At 44.0% G+C, this 20,007-nt stretch overlaps 1 protein-coding gene across 1 annotated transcript in view; it reads left to right on the top strand.

Annotated features, from left to right (window-relative positions):
* The window catches only part of XPNPEP3 (X-prolyl aminopeptidase 3), a 62,833-nt gene that overhangs the window by 24,325 nt on the left and 18,501 nt on the right, over positions 1-20,007 (top strand). The window contains exons 4-7 of the mRNA XM_075286339.1: positions 6,801-7,003; positions 10,024-10,086; positions 11,672-11,785; positions 14,863-14,948. Coding sequence (XP_075142440.1) covers positions 6,801-7,003; positions 10,024-10,086; positions 11,672-11,785; positions 14,863-14,948 — 466 coding nt within the window. The remainder of the gene's footprint in view (positions 1-6,800; positions 7,004-10,023; positions 10,087-11,671; positions 11,786-14,862; positions 14,949-20,007) is intronic.

The following is a 20,007-nucleotide window of genomic DNA, read 5'->3' as shown; positions in this document are numbered from 1 at the left end:
AAGAGATCCTTCTTAATCGCAGACAATTTGCCCGGAATGACAGACAGGAGCGCCAACTGCGGTGATGCAGGGACAGAGCGCCCACTCACCTTGGAGTATAAAGAAAACACCGCGTCCCAGAAAGGCCGCAGAACGTCACAGTGCCACCAGATGTGAATCATAGTGCCCCTAGAGGTGCCACAACGCCAACACTGATCGGAAACAGCCGGAAAAATACGATGGAGAAGCACTGGACATCTATACTACCTAGCCAGGACCTTAAAATTCCTTTCTTGCGCACTACACGGGAGGGCCAGCTTGTGGGACAGCAGGAAGGATTTATCCCAGTCAGCAGACGACAGACTCACGGAGAGGTCAGAATGCCACGCAGCCACGTAGGGAGGGGGCTCCGCCGAGACGTCAGCGAGGAGGATGTCATACAACATCGACAGCGCGCGGGAAGGAGGGGACCGGGTACCAAGAGCTGACTCAAGGGCTAGAGCCGGCGGTGAGAGTTGAGAGGAAAGTGAGAACCGCTGCAAGAAAGAAGAAAGCTGGGCGTGCTCCAACCAAGAAAGATGCAGGTCAGGATGAGAGGCGCAAAACTGGGCAAAGGGAAGAAGCGGAGAATCACCCGCCACCTCCCGAAGACGAACGTCACTGTCTCTATTCCAGCAGAGGAACCGATCAACCAAGCGCCCTGGGGGAAACATAGGATTATCAAAAAGGGGAGTCAGAGGGCCCGGAACACGCGCCAAGCGGCCACCAGAGCACACCAGATCCCAAACCCTAAAAAAGTGCAAAGGGAGAATGTAGAGGCCAGGTGACTTGGGGCGGAAGTGCGGAGGGATCCATGGCCAAGAGGAAAGCGAAGGCGAGTACAAATCGAACTCAATGGACACCCACTGCTTGTCGCCGCGCTGGAACTGCTAATCAAACAAGCGCAGCAGAACCGAAGCACGATAATAAAGGCGCACATCCGGGAGGCCAGCACCTCCCTTGGACTTGCGCCTAGTGAGGACGCTATACCTCAATCTGCTCCGCGCAGCGCCCCACACGAACCTCCCAAACAGCGATTGAACCCGCGTCAGGAAAGAGCGTGGCAAAGGGATGGGGAGAGCCTGGAACAAGTATAGAAACCAGGGGAGGACATCCATTTTGAGTGAGTAATGGTATATAGACTTACTGGGTAAATAGCAGTATATAAAGTGAAACAAAGCCACAGGCTGAGGTATAAATTAAGGTTTTAAAGTGAGGCCAGTAAGGTAGAGCTGGGTAACAAACAATTACACATACCGATGGACGACATAATCAGAGACCAGTGAGGGGAGACCCTACCCCAACGAATGTTTCGGCGATGCCTTCGGTGACCCTTTTTGTCTGTTGGCTACTTTCCTTCCCTGTTTTTACATGTTATTAATAAAGTAAATTTTCTATTTATGTTTAGTATTCCTTCCGTTCTTTAGTTTTCTCTAGTTGAACCGACCACGGCCTCAAATTACATACCGGAGAGGGCGAAATATCAGGGATCGAGTTGTTAATAGTCATTTTGTAGGTCCGGTTGCCACTTTGAATTGGTTATCAGTCCAGACAAAGGGCTGTTATAGATGTAGTGGATGTGTGGCCTGTCCATTCATCGCTTGTGGCAAATCCTTTGTAAGTCAGGTGACAGGTGTAAGCTACACTATCCGACACTTTATCAATTGTCGTTCTAAAGGCGTGATCTATCGTGCCATTTGCCAATGTGGCATTGAATATGTCGGTAAGACAGTTAGGGAGTTTCGGAGACGGGTGGGCGAGCATTTGGGCGACATCCGGCATGCACGTGATACTCCAATTGCACGACACATTCGCGATGTGCATGCAGGAGATTTCACGCAATTGAGGTTTATGGGTATCGATTTGGTTAAATTCCCAGCACGCAAGGGTGATTGGGATAGATTGGTCACACAAACAGAGACCAAGTGGATTTTTAGGCTACAAACGGTCCACCCGGGGGGCCTTAATGAACAACTTAGTTTTGCCCCATTTATTTGATGTGTATTCTGGCATTTTGTTTCTTTTTTGACCACTGGGCATGTTTTGAGTATTTTTCCTGTACCTGGGATATCTGACCAGTTTGAATACCCCCTTTTTTGTCTACCTTGTCTGGTTTACTGTAATACAGATCTAGTGGACAGTATAAAACATACAGCATATGGGTACTATCCCACTATGCCTTCAGGCTTGTTCTCTGCTCCTGCTATTGGGGCGAGAGTATGTTCCTGTTTAATCCTATGGTTAGCAGAGATTGATTAGATGCTGCCTGTTTTAGAGGATACTTACTTTTTATTTCCTCTGTTGTTTATCTGGGACGCGAGCGCGTATAGGGTATATCGCGCATGCGCCCGCTATAGCTCCGATCTCAGTGTAATTTACGCATGCGCGGGTGTTCGGTCACTCGCGCATGCGCACTGTGGCTGTCTTTTTAAAAGGTGCGCATTTGGCGCGTCTCTCGTGAGGGGAACATAGGACGCGCACTGTCCGGCACTCCGGAGTGTGGGAGGGGAATGTTTTTCAATTAGTGCATTCTCTGCTACATAGTTTGTCCTTTATTTAGCCACTCTACACCAGGGTTGGTTTGCATGCTACTTTTTAGACATACTAAAGTAGATTGTTCCCCCATGGTGAGCATGTGTGTGTGAATCTGTACTTGTATTCTCACGTGTTTCTATTGGCATTGACTACTACCCCTGATGAGTGGGTGCTTTGGGCACCACGAAACATGCATGTCGGGTTTGTTAAAGTAATTTATGTCTATCTGGGCATGCTGAGATTGTATGCCTAATTGTGTAATTTCATTTCTACGCACACTTCTTTTTTCTTATTCACATATTACTCTAGGAGGGTCGCATTAGGGACAGATCCCAGTAATAGGGTGAGGTTCCTGACGGGGCGCCGGCCAGTTAGGGAGGCGACCCCGTGTTTAGGTATTAGGGCTTATTAGTCCCCTCCCTGTTGATATGTAACAGTTCAGGGATAGTATACCTTGCCTCTTTACAACTTTGCTAGTTATTAGCACGTTTTATGCTGACCCCCTGGATTTGATACACGTCTCCACGTCTCCATGTCAACCATACCCAGTGGGTAAGTTATTACTGGTTTCTTTTCCTGACGTGGGACCGCCGTGTCCATTAATTAATTATATTGTAGTGACTTGTCTTTTTGTGGCTATTTACCACATTGTGGAGATGTTTATCAGCTATTTTGGCTAAATGCTACACCTTTTATACCTGTGTTTGATATTTTAAATGACTTTATTAAAGGTTATGTTTTAGATATTTTTTCTTTCCCCATTTTGCTCCTTTTTGGAATTCTTTTTTTCAAGTCCCCAAGCGAACTCGTATAATGGAAACCTGAATGCCAATGTGAACCTAGTGTTAGCAGGCAATCAAAGCAGCATTGCTAAAGAAATTTATTTAGGAAAACTCTTGAATTTACATAAGCTAGCAGTATACATAGGATCCTTGAGATGGGAATTCCCCTTTAACCCTGGTCCAGGGCATTCTATAGTGTAGTGAGCAATTCATTCGCTCAACAGACCCATTGTTTACTTCATTCAGCTGCAGAATGGGTTCCCCTGCTGGTCATATGAACAGCAGACTAACCTGCTCATTCACGCACCAGTTGGAAGTAACTTTTTGTATATGAGAGTCTGGATGTTATTCCCTCATAGTCCTCATTAATGGCCTCATTATCTTTAAATTGCTCTTAAAGGGAGTCTGTCAGCAAAGTGAAGTATATTAAACCAGCAACACGGTTAGATAGGTCTCACCCGATTGTAATTTGTTTTTCCCCATGAAAATTCATGTCTCAGTTGCAGAGATGTTCATTTATTCAAAATGTGCAAATAAGCAGTCTGGAACACCAAGGGCAACCCTGTTACTCCAAACTGATATGCCTCACACTGCCCAGGAATCCCCCCTTCGCCCCTCCCTTGTTTGAGTGACAGGGCCAGGTCTTGTTCCGAGGAACAGTGCTCTCACCAAACATGGTAGTGCAACTGCCAACTCTGATTGCAGGCATTATCGACAATGCCTGCATGCCTACAGTGGAGACCTAGTGGCTATGATGGCTACTCAGCTCCTGAGCAGCTGCCATGTTTAAAGACCTGACATCCATCATATTAGTATGGTGGGAAAGGGTTAAAGAAAATATGTAAAGCATGTTCATTGATTTAACGCTTATAGGATGCAGCCATTTTTTACTTTTTTGTTTTTTTTACTCCTTGCCTTCCAGAAGCCAAGATTTATAAGTTAAAGGGATTCTATCACTAGAATACCCTTTTTACAACAAATACGCGTAAGAATAGCCGTAAGAAAGGCTATTCTTCTCTTTTATTATTCCTGAGGAGTTTCTTCTTTCTTCCTTATGCAAATGAATTTTCTCGCAGCACTGGGGGCGGCCCCCAGCGTTCAAACAGCACAGAGGCCGTCCCCAATGCTGCAGGAGAACTCTCCAGCGATGTCCTCTGTCTTCTTCACCACCTCCACCTTTTCTTACACGCTCCTCTTCTCTTGGTCTAAAAGCACCAACTGCGCATGTCCATCGGCCATTTTCCTGTATTTATCGTAAAAAGGGTATTCTAGAATCCCATTAACATAGTTGTATGAGGAATTGTTTTTTGTGAGACAAATTATACTTCAAAATGGTGCCTTTTAATGTTCTGTACAGTGTACTAGGAAGATGGAAAAAAAATCGGTATGGAGTGAAACTGGAAAAAAATTCAATGCTGCCATTTTCTTACAGATTTTGTTTGTATGACTTCCACTGTGCAGTAAAACACACGTTAGTTTTCTCCAGGTTGGTAAAGATACAGTGATAGCAGATTTGTAGAGGAGCTGAGCAGATTGATGTATAGTTGCATTGGAAAAGATTTATTCTAACCTGTAGTTTATTCATTTATATCATTGCTTTTTTATGCTTAAAAGCAGTCATGGGGTGGTCCTATAAGTGAATGACAGCTATATCTGTATGCCTAGTCATACCGTATCATGTGAGTACGATACAGTAGCATCATCACTATGTTGCTGTGAGTTCAGCTTAGAGATGCCAAAAAATTACAATAAAGTTACAGGAAAAAGTGAACCTTTTGTAATACTTTGCATTGATTATTTATAACACATGGTAAGATGTTATCTACATCATATTTATAGACTAACACAATCTGACTAAGCTAATATTCATACACTGATACTGTTTGTATAAAAAATTCACCACACTGAGTAAATATTCACAGTACAGGGAGGAAAAGTAAATGAACCCTTGAATTTAATAACTCTTAATGACACCTTGCTATCATTGAGAGAACACTGAATTATAAGGTTTGTCAAAACATTATACGGGAGAATGTAAGGAAACGGCTGAGACAAATACAAATAACTTGACTGGGGCTTTGGAACAAAATGCAAAAAAACAAAAAGATCTAATGTCCAGTGTACTGCCAAGAAGGCTGGGGCGTTAGCTTGAGGCATGGCTAGGAGATGCAAACCATTAAAGGGGTATTCCCATGACGCTTGTTCACTAACCTGCAGGCTGTTGTGCTCTCTTCACTTCCTGCTTTTCTCGGCACATAAGTGGGCGGGGTTTCACTTGCACGGGATTGGTTGTAAATGAATTACCACAGTGTGAAGCTGATGTAGCAGAGCTGGATTTGAGTCAGTTTGCATTACATACAGAGGTAACGGACTTACTATCTCAGCCCTTATCAGCCAAATTCAATTAAACTGACTGATAAGAGCTCAGAAATCCTGGAGCTCTCTGAGAAGCTCCACTACTTAAAAGACACAAACAGCTCAGAGCTGCTCCCAGCCTCTCCCCCCTGAGAGCAGGCAGCTACATCTCTAGACAAATGATGTGTATGATGTGATGTGTATGATATATGAAAGGCCAGGACATCCGGCTGAAAGTTTTTTTCTGCGTCAAGGCTGAGAAGCATGGAGGAGGGGCAGTTTTTATCAGTGGGACAGAGCTTTTTCTTCGTGGATCTTTTTGAGTGTTGGTTTGTTATAAAGCCTTGTTGGGAGTCTGCAGGGATGGAAGGGAGTATCAACTGAAGTCTTATCACCAAGATAAGCCATGGTCAGTCAGAAGCCATAAAAATTCTCCAACTCCTTAAAAAGCCCTGGCTGCCCAGGGCTGCCCATTATTACTGGTTTAGATAATAACTGTGCATGTAAAACAAATGTATCATGTGTTACCATGCATTTCACCTATATCTGAATGAGCATACAGGTAAGGCTTACAGACTCGTTCACATCTGTGCCCGGTCTCTGTTCTGCAGGTTTCCGTTTCCTGCACAAAACTGAGCAGGAGACACAAACCTGCAGGACTCTTTCAAACCCATTCATTTGAATGGGTTTGAAAGCTGTCTGGCCGTGAACGGCGGTGAGCTTTTTATGCTCTCCGCCGCGAAACAGTTTTTTTATTAAATCGGACATGCAGTAGTCTGTGTCCAATTTAAAAAAAAACGGTTTTGCGGCGGAGAGCATAAAACGCTCACCACCACTCACGGCCGGAACCGATCTGACAGCTTGCCGTCTTCTGTATGCAGAAGACGGAAACCACAGAATGGACTGCCGAATGCTAGTGTGAACCTAGCGTAAAATGCATAGTAACTTCTGCTAGGCAATAGAGCAGTTAAAAAGTACATTTTTTTCTGTGTAAACCCAACCCCTCCTTGGGTCAAAAAAAACCAAAACACAGTTTAATAAAAATTCTTTTAAATCTTTTCCAGGTATATTTTACAGTTGTTTTTTTTTTTTTTTTTTTTTTTATTTCAGATGAAAAGGTGACCTTATGGTATGACCACTTGAAACCAGCTCATAATTTTTTACACTCTAACTACATACAACCTCTTCTGGAGACAAATTCCAAGCTCAGGAATAGGATCAAGTCTACGCAGCTCCTCACACAGAAGCTTCGCTTAGTAAAGTCTCAAGCTGAAATTAATCTTATGAAAAAAGCAGGACATATCTCTTCTCATGTATGGAACTTTAGACAATCTTTTAAACACAGTGGGGAACTTTTCTAGAACAAGCATGCCATTTTCCTGGCACAAAAGTGGAGGTTTGCCCCAAAAATGTGCCACTTTTTTCATTTTCTGATTTACTTGCTACTTTTTGTGCCTGGATGGGGATGCCTGATGGACTTACACTAACTCATGCCAGAAAAATGGCGTAAGTTATACCTGAAATCTATGCCGTAGATTTCGATCTTGGCAAATAGGGCCACTCAAGATGCTCCAGAATTATTAAGAGGTTGGGGCTTCATAATAATTTAGGCGCACCTTGTGCGAGTTGGGGAGAGGATTAAAACAGGCATAGCAAAAAATGGTTATTCATAATACTATAGTATTAATAAGTTCTATAGAGTACAATAAATTGTTTATCTTATTTTATAACCTATGTGTACATTTACTTTTTTTTGTTGTTTAAAAGGTGCAATTGCCTCTTTTTAATGCTGTCGGACATGGCAACCTGTTTTTTTTTTGGGGGGGGGGTTTCTCTGCCCATGTACTAGAGAACATTTGTGCCTTTTTTGCTCCTTTTTAAAAAGGCGCATGTCATAAATACAGTGTGATCTCCATTTAGGCCAAGGACACTTTTCCAGACAAAAAGCAAAAGTGGCAAGGGTAGCATAACATCTAGAAATGCTGCCCTCAAACAATTGTTTCAGATATTAAGTGCTGTGCAGAAAAATAACACAATAAAAAATATAAAAGGGGAAACACCAAGCGGCAATATGGTGTAGTAATTTAAAACACTAGGGCGAAGTACCGTATTTTTCGGACTATAAGACGCACTGGACTATAAGACGCACCCAGGTTTTAGAGGAGAAAAATAGGGAAAAAAAAATTTCAGCCAAAAAATGGTAAAATATTTAATATATGGGAGTTGTAGTTTTGGAACAGCTGCAAGACCACATTGACAGGTGACCCTGCAGCTGTACGGGGATGTATAGGGCGTTTTTTTTGTTTGGCCAGGTGTACTTTTTAGATATACCATTTTGGGAAATGTTTATTGCTTAGATCACCTTTTATTTAATTCAGAGGCAAAACAGAGAGAAAAACCCGGCAGTTTAGCACTTTTGATTTTGACGTTCACTGTACATAAAACTATTAGTAGACCGGGCATTTTCAGACACAGGGATACCTAATGTGTATGTTTCACAGTAATGTTATACTTTTATATGTATTCTAGGGAAAGGAGGTGAACTTTTATTTATTTTATTTTTTATTATATTTTTTTTAAGTGTTTTTTGTTTTTTTTTTTTACTATTTTATTATCCCCCGCCTAGGGGGCTTGAACCTGCAATCATTTGATTGCAAGTCCCATAGACGGCAATACAAGTGTATTGCCGTCTATGGGAGATTCTATACATTACTATCGCGGAGGGTCATAGACCAGCCGCAATAGTAATATATATCTATGACAGGCCTCGGAGCCTTCATTAGGCTCCCGGCTGTCATCGGAACAGGTCGGCTCCTGCGGCCTCGCCGTGCAGGAGCCGGCCTGCATCACTAAAGGTATGGGGCCGGTGGGGACCGGTCCCGGGGCTAACTTTAAACTGCCGGGACCTGCGGAGGAGGAGCGGATTTGCAGCATGGCCGCGCTACTGCCACCGCTGGTGTTCTTCAGCGGCAGGAGCGTGACAATCTGCAGGCCCCGGCAGCTAAGACAGTCCCCAGCATCTGCTGTAATAGACCGGCGGATGCCGGGGAGTGTCTTAGCTGCCGGGGCCTGCAGATTGTCACGTTACTGCCGCTGAAGAAAACCAGCGGTGGCAGTAGCGCGGCCATGCTGCAAACCCACTGCTCCTCCACCCACATTCAGACTATAAGACGCACCCTCATTTTCCTCCGAAATTTTGGGGAAAAAAAGTGCGTCTTATAGTCCGAAAAATACGGTAAGTATTGATGAAATTTGTGTTGTGATAGGTCACAACACCACAACAGCATATAATAATCCAAAGCAGAGGTGGCAGCAGCTTCCCCTTGACGCTAACCGTAGGTTGCGTAATCGAAAATGCAAAAAGCCCTCAGGGTATTGCACCGATCAGGTGGGGAGGATCCCGGGTGAAGCGTGCACAAATTCGACAAGAGTCTTTCTCATCGCAGAGACTACCAGCCGGTTTTTAATTGCACTTGAGAAAGGGCCCAGCCCGAAACGCGTAGTGCCTCTTACAAAATCTTGTATTGATTGAAGAATCTCTGAGAAAGACTCTTGTTGAATTTGTGCGCACTTCACCTGGAATCCTCCTCACCTGATTGGTCCAGTATCCTGAGGGCTTTTTGCATTTTGAAATAACACAATAGGTTGCAATTTACACTAAAAAAAGGCGCAAGTAGCTTAATAAACGTTCCCCATTAATTTGTTTTTTACTCCTCTTGGCATAGACCTTATATGGCAAAACACAGTTTAAAAAGAACATAGACAGTAGATGAGGTTAGAGGCTGTTCAGAGATGTATGAAGGGGACAGGTTGTGGATGGCTTTGTATGTCAGCATTAACATTTTAAACTCTATCCACTAGGTTTTGGGTAACCAGCGAAGGGATTGGCAGAGGGGCGTGGCTGATGAAAAATGGGGGGAGCGGCAGAGTTTAAGGTGGACTGGAGGAGGGGGGAGAGAGCATTTGCTGGGAGGCCATAGAGTGTTACAATAGTCTAAACCAGAGATTATGAGGGCATGATCGTTTTTTGATGACACACTTTATAAATGGGAAGTGACACATATACTAGTGCAATAACAGAATAGGACAAAAGATGCCCAATTCCACAAGAGAGATACATGCACTTGAGCCATATTAAAGTGTTTCGAGATCTACATGTGATTTATGAGCCAGTACTGGGAAATTTGAGCTCTAGGGCTTTCTAATAAGTAAAGGAAATTTCCTGAGTTTGTCATATTTTAGTGTGTGATAATAATGCCAGTCCATTTTGTATGTGCATGCTTTGATACATCTTTGGGATTATTATTCTAACATTCCTTGAATTATCATTTAGGCTTTCATAGAGACTATGCACTCAAGTAAAGCTCCTGTGGATGAAGCTTTAATATATGCCAAGGTAAGTCCTGTACCCTAAAGTTGTATTGCATTTCTTATGTGATTTTTTTTTTCCAATGAGAACAGTCTTTTTATATCCCTTTTTTCCTATTATTTATATTCCTCACAAGGACATCTAAGTATTATATTTATTTGATTAAAGTAAACACTCGCTATATTTTCAACAAACTTTGCATAAAGTGACTATAACAAACTTTGTAATTATTTTATATACGTCTTTACCAATATTTTTCTTGAACTTTGAGACCAATGCTCACAGAGGTATTAGATTACATAGAAGTCTATGGGGAATTAAGTGACCAGAAGCTGAATGAGAGACAGAAGCGCAGAGGCTCAAACACAGGCTATTGTAGCCAAAGTGAAAGTTTCTATCCTACCCCAGGTCTACATGTGCAGCTCCTATTTATTAGTTTTGATGTGTTTTTTTTAGCACAGTTTTGAAATTACGGCTGGAAAATGAATTTGTTTTTCTTGGAAATTTAGAAAACCTCACCAACAACATCAAAACTTCCTGCATTTTTCCATTGCAGTTTTGATGCAATTGTTTACAACTGCACCATGTGAATGCATCCTCAAAGCTACACCATCCTATACTTTCCACCCAGCAAATACAGAAATGAACCTTTTACTATCACCAAGCTCCTTTAGTGGCCCCACATAGTATTATGCTCCCCAGTGGTACAGTACAACTCTCTGGTATCCCCCAGACACCAAATAATTCTCCCCAGTGGCCCCCAGAATATAATAAGGCTCCCCAGTGGCCCACAGACACCTAATAATGCTCCCCCATGGTCTTCAGACAAGTAGTAATGTTCTCCATTAGCTCCCAGGCAAGTTATAATGTCTCCCTATGGCCTCCAGGGACTAATAATGCTACACACAGACCCCCAGACACCTAATAATGCTCCCAAGAGGCCACAGACACCTAATAATACTTTGTAGTTGTGCCTAGACACCAAATAATGCGTGCCACTGGTCCCCAGGCAAGTAGTCATACTCCCTAGTGGCCCCAGGCAAGTAGTAATGTTTTCCAATAGCCCCCTTCAGAAAAGTTATAATGTCCCCAGTGGCCCCCATACAAGTAATAATGTGCCCCAGTGTCCTTCATTCAAGTAATAATGTCCCCTAGTAGCCTTCCAGATAAGTAATGTCCCCTCAGTGGCCCCCAGACAAGTAATACTGCCCCCTCCAGTGGCCCCCAGGAGCCCCCCAGACAACTAATAATGTTCCCCAGGGGCCCTCCAGACAAATAATAATGTCCCCCATGACCCCCCCATCGGTTTCTGACAAGTATCAGACCACAGAAAGTTCCTGAATTCATGGTTGTATCCATTGGCAACCAATCAAGACTGTCACCACTAAAATTATTAGGGAAAATCTTTAAAACTCTGCAAAATGTTTAATTTATTATGTTTACAAAAATGTTTTAACTGTTCATTGTCTATGAATTTCTATTTACATGGTAATACCTTTTTGTTGCTTTTACTTCTTTTCTGCAGGTACATATAGAGCAGCAATTGTCAGTGAAATTAATCCATTCTGATTATTATTCCAAATTACATTGTTATTATTTCATTCCTTGACAGTTTGATTTTGAGTGCCGAAGACGAGGTGCTGAAATTCTTGCTTACCCTCCAGTGGTCGCAGGAGGAGATAGAGCTAATACATTGCATTATGTGAAAAATAACCAAATAGTCAAGGTTTGTATTACACTTGTTCAGTACTGTATGACTAAAGGGCCTTTAAAGTGGACCAGAATGATAGATTATGTGGAATTTCCCAGTCATTGCCCAGAGTAGTCATGTGCAAATAGAACATGATCATTTGTCTTTTATTGAATCTTTTACTGTTTATCAGCAGTAAATATACCATGTAAACAGGCATATGTAGTCATTACTGCGGTAATATAAACCACATGAGAGAAGGAAAGACAAGCAGGCTCATAAGCAAATACATGTATGAAGTATCAAGTTCAATAGTTGCATTTGTTATAGATTTGCTATATAATGAATTAGTGCACATTTTTCCCAATTTAACTGTGTAAAAGGACCACAATTTTTTATTTTTATTTTTTTGCTTTATTTCATATCATGTCATGCAGAGCAGTTTCAGACTGGGATGTCTAGGGCCCACCAATGGAATTCATTCTAAGGGCCCACCCTACTGCTACTTGTTTAAAAGCCATAAAATAAAGTCCCAACACTTTCCTGGTCCCATCAAATTTATCATCATCTACACCAGTTTTCTGTCATAAATTATGTCAGAATTCTACCCCAGCAAGGGGCTGATATGGAGTTCTGTTTAGTCTTATGGACCTTGGAGAATATGCCTAAAGTATGAGAATGTGTGCATTTCATTAGAAATATAAAGGTGCAAACTTCAGCAGCTGGAAAACATTGGTCTTGATAAATCAGCCTTTATATTTTCTATATTACTCAGTATAAACATACTCTATATTGACTGCGGCATCTGAGGGGTTATTTGACCGAGATTATTGTCTCACCCATTAGAGCAAGTATAATGATACAGTGGTTGGTAAGAATAAAACTACAACTTTCAGCAAGTCCCGAGGATGCTAGGGATTGTATTTTTCAGATGGTCAGGGCTTGATCAGATGTGGAAAATGAAGATGAATTGAGACAGACTTCTGCCCCAGATTCCTCTTTATTTTCCATCCCTCCAGCTTACCACAACAGAAAGTTAAAGTAGAGCTTCACCCACTGATCACCCCCCTTTACTGGCGCCCACATGGTATAATGCTTCCTTTCTGGCTCCCACGTGATATATAACCTCCCCTTTCCTAGACCCCACACAGTATAACGGCACCTTTCCTAGCACCCACATGGTATAAACTATGGAGGCAGAAAAGGGTAAATAACATATGGAATAGCGTTACATTTTGAAGTCGAAAGGGTTACACAGAAGCGGAGACCATGACAGCAAAGCTCCAGTCTTTTTGCTAGTGATGAGCTTCAGTGGCCAGCAAGCTGGGTGAGGAGATGCCTACTGGCCATCACTTTGATACAATTTCTCATCACAACATTTAGGGAAATAAAGTGAGTTGCATGTTAGATGGAGATTACATTGGCTATCATCTGTGCACAAGTTAATTAAAATGACAGTGACTATTTAATACTTGATATTCATTGCAGCAAACAGTAAGGGTTGACTCACAGATTTATGAAGTCCCTACATTATTGTTGCCACTATAGACCACGGTTAGCTGAAAGTGATCTCTCAAGAACACTAACTGACAGCTTATTATGAGGCTCAGTGACCATGGAAAATTGAGACACCAACAACACCATTTTATAAAAAATATGTTTAACATAAAAAATGTAATTCAAACAGTAGGTCATTTTTTTCCAGTACATTCGCTTTAAAGGGGGTATCACAGTGTCTGCAGTTTGGATAGATATTCTTTTGGATGGATGGATGGATGGATGGATATTAAAATTCTGTGCCAATTTCCGTTTTCATGATTTGACTGCAGTCGTTCTTTTTTTTTTTTTTTTTAACTGTAATTTTTATTGAAAATGTTTGTGGGCAAGGAAACCTTCAAGGATCCAAACTGAGAAAAAAAAAAATCTACAATCTACTGGTAGTGCAGCCATTCAGACGCAGGTAAACGTAGCTCGGAAGTGAAATAGTCAAAGGGCCTAAGCTCCAAGGACAGAGGATCAACCAGATCCGCGATATGGAAAAGACCAAGCTTACTCCAGGGCTTCACCATAGACGCAGTCAGACCAGCAGGGAGGAGCGGATTATAGAGGAAGGAGATCTGAGACGAACACGCGGAGGCTAGGGGGAAAAGTTTTGCACAGGTCAACCAGACGGCTCTTGTGAAGCGAATAGGCCCTAGGAGAGGAACAGAGGGAGGAGGACTGCAGTTAGGGAATTAAATATGTGCAAGTGGCCTAATGTACTGTACATACAAGTATTCACAGGTGCTAGCTGCAAGACCTAACTGTAGTGTGTTAAAATCCTAAATGAGAGGTCTTATTGAATGACCACCAGAGATCTTGAAAGTCCTAAGGAATGGATAAATACAGCATCTTGGAAAATGATATAACTTTTCATATTACAAGTCCCAGCTGTGACAAGGCACCCTAAGGATTCATATTTAATGCCTTCGTTTTTTTATAGCCTACAGAATGTTGAGTAACCAGTCTGAAAAGGAAGACCCCTCTGTACAACCTCAACCTAATAATTCAGAATCCTTGCCACGGCTGCAGCCGGTGCTCTCACTATGTGAAAGCAGTAACTGATTACTAGCCTTCTCTTATCACTGGCCACATGGTTTTACAGGTTACTGTGTGACCAGTAATAAGTTAAAACTGGTAGTTGGTTAGCCCTTTCACTTACTTAAGGGTTACTCTTGGTGTATGCACCTCCGTAATACTAGTTGTTTATTAATGAGAAGTCCATCCTGATTGGTTACCATGACCCAGAAAAGACCATTGTGTGTTGGAAATATTGTAACATGAAGCTGTTGCAACTTGACCGACCACTGTACAGTAGTGCAAAGAATGACGAAAACTTCCTAGAGCTGTAATGTGCATGGCCTTGTCAAACACTGCCTTTATTTCACCTACAGTTCTTCATAGCCTCTCAGAGGCAATATTGTAATGTATTTATATTGCAGAATGTGAACTATTACTCAAGGTAATCACCCCTCAGCTTTGTTAGTTTATATGTATAATGAGTATTGTAGGAGTAATTCATTTACTGTATTACTGATTTGCAATGTGAAAAAATACATCTTATTTATTTGTAGCCTGGAGAGATGATTCTGTTGGATGGTGGCTGTGAAGCATCCTGTTATGTTAGTGACATTACACGTACGTGGCCGATAAATGGCAAGTAAGTAAGTGTATATTATTTCTTTATCTTTCAGTTCAGTAGGAAAGGATACAAAATCAGGAAACATGATCAAATAACAACCTATTGCTCAGTTGACTGCTGCAGCCATCAATATCTTATTATTACTTTGTAGCAATGAAACTGGGTCCCCCTCATTTATAGACGCAGGGATGCATAATTTGTATGTTTTTAGAATCTAGGGAAAGTGGGTTGATTTGAATTTTTTTTTTTTTAGCCTCCCTAGAGGGTTTGAACCCAGATCTTTAGATACAATCCAAGTCTATTGGCTATCATAGAGGTAGGACTGCTCCCGCAATCTTGCCGTGCAGGAGTCTCCTACAAAGTGAAAGTGAAAGGCATTGGACAGGCAGCACCAGATAACAAAGAATGAGGCCAAGGTAGCTATTAACAAAGATTAATGTTTGCGGTCAGACTGTGATTGCAGGCATTAGCACTGGGTCCGCAGTGTATGAATCATTTCTAGCACCTGCTCTGAGTGAGTGCCATATTTAATCCCTTTGACTTCCACCGTAATAGGACGGCGGATGTTGGGTATTTGAATAAGGCGGCTACTCAGACACTGAACAGGTGCTATAACTGCTGGGACTTTTCTGTATCATGCAGTATAAACCCATCTCTAATGCCCACAATCAGTGCCCACACTGATCGCAGGCATTCAGGCCCCCGAAGCCTCAGTCAAAGCTGAGGATGCTGCCATTTCGGGTCCGGTGGCAAGATCCGGGGCCGACGACCCGTGGCCATGACAGCCAGGAGCCTATTAATGAATCCCTGGCTTGTCTGGCATTCATTTGTATGACGGACTGCTTTATGCCGATGCATTGCAATGCATTATCATTGTAACGCATTGCATTATTGATCAGACCTTGTGGGGTTCAGATCGAAGAGGTTAAAGATCTGACATCAGCCATGTCATAAAACCAAAAAAACTTTTACCCAAAATATAAGAACAAATTATGGTCCCGGAAACCAATATCAATACATAAACAGAAAACACAGAACCAAAAAAAAAAAATTCATAAAAATTACAAAAATATATTTATTAAATATTCAACAAATAAAAAACATGCAAGACAATGGAGGACAACAAAAGAGGATCCACCTAGATGTTTGGCGGACAAATACCGCAACCCTCCCACTAATGGCTAGCTGGAAGTAACCCCTGAATATATAAAATATGCATATAAACCCAAATGGTAAAGATTAGAGATGAGTGAACACTAAAATGTTCGAGGTTCGAAATTCGATTCGAACAGCCGCTCAATGTTCGTGTGTTCGAACGGGTTTCGAACCCCATTATAGTCTATGGGGAACAGATACTCGTTAAGGGGGAAACCCAAATCCGTGTCTGGAGGGTCACCAAGTCCACTATGACACCCCAGGAAATGATGCCAACACCTCTGGAATGACACTGGGACAGCAGGGGAAGCATGTCTGGGGGCATCTAACACACCAAAGACCCTCTATTACCCCAACATCACAGCCTAACAACTACACACTTTACACACTCAAAAAAACCTCTATCAAAGTGGGAAAATACCTGGAAACCTTCTTTACTCCCAAAATGGATGGACACAAACCCCAATTTAAGCTCAACAAACAGTAACAACCACCCCTTTAAATCACGTTCCCCATGACAACCACAAATGGAATAGGCAATGGGAATTCCAAAAGCCCTCACCCTTAACTGTCATTTTGAGTGTGTGTGTGTGTGTGTGTGTGTGTGATGTGGTAAGACCTTCCAAAATTCACTTTTCTAGCACTTAACATGAGCCCTTCCAAACAAAGTTACAGGACCTTAAGCTGAGCTACCAGCAGAGATTGAGGCCCTTGGCATGAGTAGAGCCTTGCACCAGCAGTGTTTTTGGCACTTAGGGTGAGTTGAGCCTTGTACCAGCATGTGTCCCTTAACATCAGGCGAGCCCTAAGTTCTGCACTTTGCACAAAAGTTCAACATTAACCTTAGTAGCCTTAGTAGGCCCGAGAACCAGGAACAGGTCTTGCAATGGCTGTCGGATAACGCTTAAAGCACATTGTCCACCAGCCAGTCAGCCTCTACCTCCTCTTACCCAACAGTCTTGTCCTCCTTCCACCCAAAATTCCCAATCTTCCCAGAACAATAACCCCAACTGTCCCTGCTCCCCAGAGCTGTTCTCCCTTCCTTTGACTGTACCGCAACCTGCCCCTCCATTTCGCGATTCCACGGACCTAACAGACGAGTATCTGTGTCCAGATGCTCAAACACTAGAGTCTCCTCCATTCCATCTCCGGTCGATTTGGTGGCGGATGACCAGCAACCCACCCTCATCGACGACGATGAGACGCAGTTGCTGTCAGGGCAGCCAGTTGACATGCGCATTGTGCAGGAGGAGGAGGCGAGACAGGAGTTGGAAGAGGAGGTGGTGGACGACGAGGACACCGACCCCACCTGGACAAGGCGGATGTCAAGCTGGGAAAGTAGTGTGGATGTTGAGGCAGGTGCAGCACCAAAAAGGGTAGCTAGAGGCAGAGACATGTCCAGAGGCAGAGGTCAGCTGCTTTGCCGAAGCCAGGCCAGACCCGGAATGTCCGAAGATGTTCCCTTTTGTACCCAGCCCAGAAAAACTCCCCCATCGAGGGCACGTTTCTTGAAGGTGTAGAGTTTTTTCAAGGAATGCGCCGAGGACAGATATAGTGTCGTCTACACAATTTGCCTCTCGAAATCAAGTAGGGGCCCTGAGAAGAGCAACCTGTCCACCACTTCAATGCACCGTCATTTGGAATCCAAGCAATGGAATCAGTGGCAGGCAGCAACGGCAGGACAAACGTCGCCCGCCGTTCATGCCACTGCCTCTGCTCACAGTGCTGGCGATGCACTCCAGAGGACGAGCCAGGACATCACTTCATCTGCCTCCGCCACTTTGTTCACTTCTCCCTCATCCTCCCCTGTTTCTGTCTTATCTCCTTCTCCTGCACCATCAAAGGCACCATCAGGCGCTTCTTTACAACAACCCACCATCTCTCAGACATTGGAGCGCCGGCAGAAATACACCGCTAACCACCCACCCACGCAAGCCTAGAACGCCAACATCGCTAAACTGCTGGCCCAGGAGAGGTTGGCGTTCCGGCTTGTTGAAACTCCCGCCTTCCCGGACCTGATGGCAACTGTGGCACCTCACTATGCCGTCCCTAGCCGTCACAACTTCTCCCGGCCCTGGCGTCCCCGCCTTGCACCAGCACGTGTCACTCAACATCAGGTGGGCCCTTAGTTCCGCGCTTTGCTGCAAGGTCCACTTGACCACCGACACCTGGACAAGCGCCTGTGGTCAGGGATGCTGCTTATCTTTAAGGACAGGCAGGGTGAATGTGGTGGAGTCTGGTCCCGAGGTGCAAACTGAGGTACCCTATCTCCTCTCCCAGGCCAAAATTCATGGCAGGAGTAGACTGAAACCCTACGACGCTGCAACCTCCACCCCAGCTACTAGCGGCAAACGCTAAAACACTGGTGTGGGGAGACGTCAGCAGGCGGTGCTGAAGCTCATCAGCTTGGGGGACAGACAGCACAGTGCCTCCGAGGTCAGGGATGCCATCCTGGCTGAGATGGCATTTTTTTTTCCCTGCTACACCTGGGGCCTGGCATTTTTACACCTGTGATAATGGCTGGAACCTGGTAGCGGCTCTGGAGCTTGCCAGCCTCCAACACGTTCCATGTTTGGCCCACGTCTAACCTAGTGGTGCAAAGTTTTTTGAAAACATACCCAAATGTACCGAAGCTACTGTTGAAAATGCGGCGCTTGTGCGCCCACTTTTGCAAGTGCACAGGAGTCGCTGCTAGCCTAAAAACACTCTAGCAAGGCCTACATCTGTCCAAACACAGGCTGTTGTCCGTCATTCACACACGCTGAAACCCTACAATACCATATCTTGAGCAGGGTGTGTGAGCTGCACAGACCTTTGATGGAGTTCCATCTACAAAACCCAAGGGTTCCTCAAAGTCAGCTCCCAAAGTTTCTGCACCATGAGTTTCCAGGGGTGGCAGAGTTATGGCTAGGGGCAGAGGCATGGATAGGGATGATGTCTAGGGGCAAAAGCAGTGTGGATGTGGAGGCAAGCTAAGCAGGGAAAAAGGTGGCTAGAGGCAAAGGGATGTCCAGAGGCAGAAGACAGCTGCATGACAGAAGCTAGACCTGAGCCAGCAAGGCCCAAGATGCCCTCTTTTTTAGCTTCCTTAGAAAAATTCCCCCATCGAGGCCACGTTCCTCACTGGGGGAGATCATTTCTAAATGTATAGGTCGAGGACAAACTGAGTGTGGTTTACACACTTTGCAATGCGACTCCCCATCTCCCAGGCCTTTCATTCCAGGCTAAAGTACAGCACAACCCACCCACATACCCAAGGCTTCAACGGCCTCATCTCAAAAATTCTGGCCCAGGAGATGTTGGGGTCCCAGCTTGTGGACACTCTGCCCTTTTTGAGCCTGCTGGCTACTGCGCCACCTCACTGTGCTGTCCACACCAGCACTTTTCCCCAAACATGAGGCGGTCCCTAAGTTCAGCGATTTGCCCAAAAGATCCACGTGACCAGCTACGAATGGACAAGTGCATGCGGACAGGGACGCTACCTTTCAATCTTGGCACAGTGGTTGAATGTACTTGAGGCATGGACCGGGTCGCAAAATGTGGTGGACTGACTTGTCTCCCCACACAACATTCCTGGGAGGAGGGCTGAAACACCACCCTCCTCCGCTGTTAAATTGACGCCAGCTACGAGCTGGAAACGCTGCAACACTGGTGTGGGGAGACGTCAGCGGGCCGTGCTGAAGCTCATCAGCTTGGGGGCCAGACAGCACACTGCCTACAAAGTGAGTCATGCCATCCTCGATGAGACGGCAATGTGGTTTTTGCCACTGCACCTGGGCCCAGGCATGTTGTCATGTGTGATAATGGCCGTAAAATGGGATCGGCTCTGTAGCTTGGCAGCCTGCAACATATTCCATGCCTGGGCCACGTTTTTAACTCATTGCTGCTAATCTTTTGAAAAAGGTACCCCAATGTTCCTGAG

Source organism: Leptodactylus fuscus, chromosome 9, assembly GCF_031893055.1.
Source record: "Leptodactylus fuscus isolate aLepFus1 chromosome 9, aLepFus1.hap2, whole genome shotgun sequence".
NCBI classification, from domain to species: Eukaryota; Metazoa; Chordata; class Amphibia; order Anura; family Leptodactylidae; genus Leptodactylus; species Leptodactylus fuscus.
The sequence above is the reverse complement of the archived record's forward strand: the minus strand, read 5'-3'. Positions and strand labels throughout refer to the sequence as shown.